This window comes from Entamoeba nuttalli (assembly GCF_000257125.1).
Source record: "Entamoeba nuttalli P19 unplaced genomic scaffold asmbl_5517, whole genome shotgun sequence".
Classification (NCBI taxonomy): domain Eukaryota; phylum Evosea; order Mastigamoebida; family Endamoebidae; genus Entamoeba; species Entamoeba nuttalli.
Genome location: NW_008577505.1, coordinates 1 through 5,038, shown reverse-complemented (window position 1 = coordinate 5,038; position 5,038 = coordinate 1). Strand labels below are relative to the sequence as shown.

Here is a 5,038-nt window from a genome sequence, read left to right as displayed (position 1 = left end):
GAAGAAGAAAGAAAACAAAAAGAAGAAGAAGAAAGGATCAAGAGAGAAGAAGAATATAAGAAACAACAAGAAGAAATTGCAAGAAAAGTAAATGAAGAAAGGTTGCGAATTGAAAAAGAAAAGAAACGTATTGAAGAAGAAAGAATCAAAGAAAATGAATTAAAAAAAGAAGAAGAAGAACGAAAAAGAATAGAAGAAGAAGAAAGAAAAAGACGAGAAGAAGAAGAAGAAAAAATAAAGAAAGAAGAAGAGAAAAAACGATTAGTAGAAGAACAAAAGAGATTAGAAGAACAGAAGAAAAGGGTTGAAGAAGAACTACGCCAAAAAGAAGAAGAACAAAGAAAGAAAGAAGAAGAAATACAAAGAAAAGAAGAAGAAAGAGCTAAAGTTGCTGAAGAAGAAAAGAGACAGATTGAGGAAGAAAGGAATAAAAGAGAGGTTGAAGAAAAGAAGAGAAAGGCATTAGAAGAAGAGGAGTTAAAGAAAAAAGAAGAAGAAGAAAAACAAAGAAGAGAAGAGTTTGAAAGAAGAAGAAAAGAAGCAGAAGAAGAAAGACTTAAAAAAGCCAAAGAAGATCTAGAAAGATATCAAAAAGAAAAAGCTGAAAGACTAAAAAGAAAACAAAAAGTAAGTGTTGGAAATCTTGTATATATTCCTTCAGTCACTGAAAATAAAGTTAGATCTCCTATTGGGTCTCCTAGACTCTCAGACGTTGTTAAACAAAAAATAGATGAAAAGGATAACCTTGTTGACCCATCAATCGTCAATCATAATATACAACCAAGAAGAAGAAAAGTTGTTACTGAAAGAAATGATAAAACTTTAATCGAAGTCAAGAAAACACCTCAACAACATTTAAAAGAAAGTTTAAATCCATCCAAGTCAACGAATTGTATTATTTCTGCCCCATCAAGTGTTTCTTCAACACCAACTATATCACCAATCTCAACACCATCAAAGTCTAAAGAAGAAACTCCAAGAAAACATACAATCAATTCATTTACATCAGAAAGTATATCTGAGACACCTAAACATTCACTCAAACAATCTAAAATAGAGAAACATAAAAGTCTTAGGTCATCAAAAACAATTTCTTTCTCCAAAAAAGATAAGAAAAAAGACAAAAAAGAAATAGATGATTTAGTTCCAGAGACGGTAGATGGAGAAGAAGTTCAACTTGAACGAGAGGCAGTTACAGGAAGAAAGAGAAACAAGAAAGAAAGAAACAAGAAAGCAAAAGGAGGGGATTGTGTTTTGCTTTAAATAAAGAATTTATTCATTTATTATTATAATTTTTTTTCTTTCTTTTTCATAAAACAATTTTTTATGTATGAAATACTAACAAACAATAAGAAAGTATAAAAGGATAAGTGAAATTTTTATTCACACGAGGAAATAAGACAACGGAAACATAAATTTAAGTTATGTTGTTTAGTCTATGTTTTAATACAAGAAATAATATTTGAAAAAAACAAGAAAAACTATTATTTCAAGTCTATTAAATAGAAAAGAACAAATTTTATCCAAAATCATAAATGAAAGTAGAAAGATGAAAAAGCCGTTGTAATAAACTATTTAAGATTCATAAAATACTATAAAAAGGTACAAACTTTTTTTATTCCATAAACTATTTTTAGTGCAACGGACAATCATTGAAAATGAATTTTTTACTAATTGGACAGAATATATCTTATATCATTCATTTCTGAATTCCATTTTGTTTAAAGAATCATCGATGGTTATTTCTATTCACGCAAATAGTGATTAAACTAGTTAAATTTGATTCTTTCTTTATGCGTTGGGTCATTTTTGACAAGAAACCCTTATTGTTTAGAGAATTTAAAGCTATTTAAAGCAAAAAATGTCATCATATGTTGTATATTTCGTGTTTTTTTATTCTGGAATAGTTCTGTTAATATAGGTAGAATTGTTTATGAGAAAAGTTCCTCAGTTTTTATTAAATTTTCAATAAATAAAATACATTCAAAAGAAAATAACATCGTATTTTATCAATTTATCTTTAAAAATTTTACATAATAGATTCGTTTTGAAGCTTTTAGAAAGTACATTTAGCTTTGACTTATTTTTTTAAACACATATGAAGATAGTACTTGTTGGAGTTTCATTCCTGCTATCGTATTTTTAGAATTCAGGAAAGAGAATAGAATTTAAAAAGGAATTCAAAGATCCTTATTGAATCGAATGAGTGTGGCAAATAACTTATGTTCATCATTATCAAATAGTGCTAAAGATATTGACTCTTTTTCAATGAAACCATTTAGGTCTTTATCTTCAAGAGAAGGAATTATTACTACAACACGATTAAATAGTTTAGTTTCTCCGCCACCAAGATCACAAATCACTATTACTCCAAGAAAGTCACCTGAACAATTTTTAAGGTCAAGTCTATTTGATGAAAGTCCTTCATTATTATTTTGTTATTGTGATAAAGTTCGTAGTATTAACTTTTCTGATAATTATATTAAATAGATTCTTGCAAAATAAAACTAACTCAAATAGCTTCTCAAAAGAGATTCAAGTTCATTCAAAATTAATTCTTTATTAAATTTTTATGCATCTCGTGGTAAAGTAACATTTTTATTTACAAAACTTGGAGAAAAAGAAATATCTTCAACTAAAACAGGAACACCTCTTTTAAAAGGGAATACACCTTTTATTAGATTATATCAATCATATGTATTAAATTGGTGTAATCGATACTTAGATGAAATGGTAAAAGAAATAGAAAAATTGAAAGTAATTACTGGAACTTTAGACGATGTTGATATCAATCAAGATAAAAATAGAGAATTTATGAAAAATTTTGGAAAGTCTCTTGTTAAGAATCTATTATACTTAACTTCTCATCAAAGAAGAATTATTAAAGAACTATGTTCTTATAGAGCTATTTCTCATGATCAACAAATAATCAAACAAGTATTTTCTTCATTATTTTTCCTAAGGTATTGTTTTCTTCCTTTGGTTAAATATCCTTCTTTATTAAAGATACTTCAAAAAGGAGTTTCTGAATGGATTTTTGAAAGAACAACATTTCATAGAATACCAGAAGACCCTATGCTTAATTTAAAAAATGTTCTTGATACTATCTTTGAATTTATTATGGAATATCCTAATAGTCTTGAAGTAGGAATGATAAACAAAGATAAACAAGAAGAGTCTTTGTGTAACTTGCTTTTAATTCTAAAAGATAATTTAAATATATTAAGTGCTTATTATGCTGATGGATTTGGAGAAATATTTTCTCTTGTGAAAGGAAATCAATACATAGGCACTCCAACAAGTATGTCATATGCTTTAGATGAAATAAAAGAATGGACAGTAACTAAGTTAGAGACAATGGCTCAATTGAACTTTGAACTTAAAATGAAAGTCCAACAAATGAGAGAAATAAATGAGAAAATCAAGCAAAGAATTGTCTTGACTTCATCACTTTTTTCTCAATAAATTGTTTGTATCTCAATCTCTTTATTTTTATATGTTTTTTTTTTAATAAAAAACAAAACAAAGAAATATCTCAAATGAATGAAGAAAATTAATAAAAAAAACATGTTTCACAATAATGAAGATTGTTCATCAAAGTCCATTTCTTCAAAGACATTTGAACTTTGAACAATTCGTTCACTAGAATTTATTTCTAATGGAGTTTCAATTGAATTATCAAAATCCCAAGATTGGTCATCAAATGAATTTATACTACTTGTTTTTCCATAAAGTGCATTGTTTTGATAAGAAAAGGTAAGATGAGAACATGGAGTTTTAACTTTTCTTTGTCTAAGATCTATTAGAGACTTATTTAAAGAAATTAAAATGATACATAATAATAAACAAACTTAGAAGACATTAATTTAGAAGGAGGTGGTTGAAGTTGAAGAGAATATTTAGGAGTTAAAACATGACTTTTTTGTTGTATTGGAATTATTTTATGATCTTCTATAGGATTTGTGAATAATGTAGTACAAATAGTAGTTTGAGTCATATTAGACTTATTAATTTTATCAGCTAAAAGAAGTACCAAATCATTAAATTTTCTAGACACAATATCAACTTCATCAATTTGTTTTTGGTCATATTTATCATTATCTTTATACTTAACAATACAAGATTGTATTTTACTATTTAATTTACTTGAATGTTCATATAATTTTTGAAGATTATGACGTTGATTATCTTCAAGATATTCTTGTATTTTTCTTGTAAAATGTTCCATTGAAGGAATTAATGAAGTTATTTCTGATGGAAGGTCATAGAATTTCTTTGGTTTATGTGATGAAATAGTAATAATTCCTTCATTAACATATTTTAAATAAAGAACATTATATTCTCTTAGTTCATTAGGATATTCATCAGACCATTCTTCTAACATTTCTCTTATTTGTTTTTGAATTCTTTGATTCTAAAAATGAAATTAGATTTTCCATTTAATAATAATTAAAAAAACAAACTTTCCTCTTTCCTAATATTTCTATAGATGCTATAAAATCAATATCTGCAACTTGTGCCCTAAATGATGATTGTCTTTTAACAACATATTGTGTCAAATATAAACAATTTAATACTTCATTTTCTGATATTATTTTATTAAAATATGATTTAAATTTATTTACAAGTTGAATTCTTAATGCACGTGGTGCTCCTGGTACTTTTGAAATAACGTATGAAACACTTCTCATTTGTTCTTCTAATGGAGGACATTGACTTTCATGAACAGAATAATTAACTATATCACTCAGTGATATTGACATTTATTATTACAATTTTATTGATTTTAAGTTCATTTTGTTCCAATAAAATACTTTAGAAGATTCTTTCCTTCAAAATGGTTAAATATTAGATTATAACTTCAAATTAATAATCTCATAAATTATTTTCACTGAGTCTTGAAAATTTTTAGTCATAACGTTCATTCGTATTGTTTTTTATTTTTATAAAAAATAATAACAAAAAAATATTTGTTATTTTAATTTGTTTTAAAAAAATGTTATTAAAAATATTCTATTAAAATATTATTTATTATTAT

General features: G+C 25.7%; 3 protein-coding genes across 3 annotated transcripts; 2 read left to right on the top strand and 1 right to left on the bottom strand.

Moving 5' to 3' along the window:
- Nucleotides 1-42: 42 nt before the first annotated feature.
- On the top strand, nt 43-1,263 carry ENU1_132070 (hypothetical protein; the record flags this gene model as incomplete). The annotated part of the gene is made up of 1 exon (XM_008860094.1): nt 43-1,263. A coding segment is annotated over one exon (1,221 nt), but the record flags the coding sequence as incomplete, so codon positions are not given.
- A 1,467-nt stretch (nt 1,264-2,730) lies between these two features.
- On the top strand, nt 2,731-3,465 carry ENU1_132060 (hypothetical protein; the record flags this gene model as incomplete). Its single annotated transcript, XM_008860093.1, has 1 exon — nt 2,731-3,465. One exon carries the CDS (start codon nt 2,731-2,733, stop codon nt 3,463-3,465), a length of 735 nt encoding a protein of 244 aa, XP_008858315.1.
- Nucleotides 3,466-3,572: 107 nt separating this feature from the next.
- ENU1_132050 (hypothetical protein) lies at nt 3,573-4,763 on the bottom strand (the record flags this gene model as incomplete). The annotated part of the gene is made up of 3 exons (XM_008860092.1): nt 3,573-3,792; nt 3,852-4,414; nt 4,464-4,763. The coding sequence occupies 3 exons, from the start codon at nt 4,761-4,763 to the stop codon at nt 3,573-3,575; spliced, it is 1,083 nt and encodes a 360-aa protein (XP_008858314.1).
- Between the last annotated feature and the right edge of the window lie 275 nt (nt 4,764-5,038).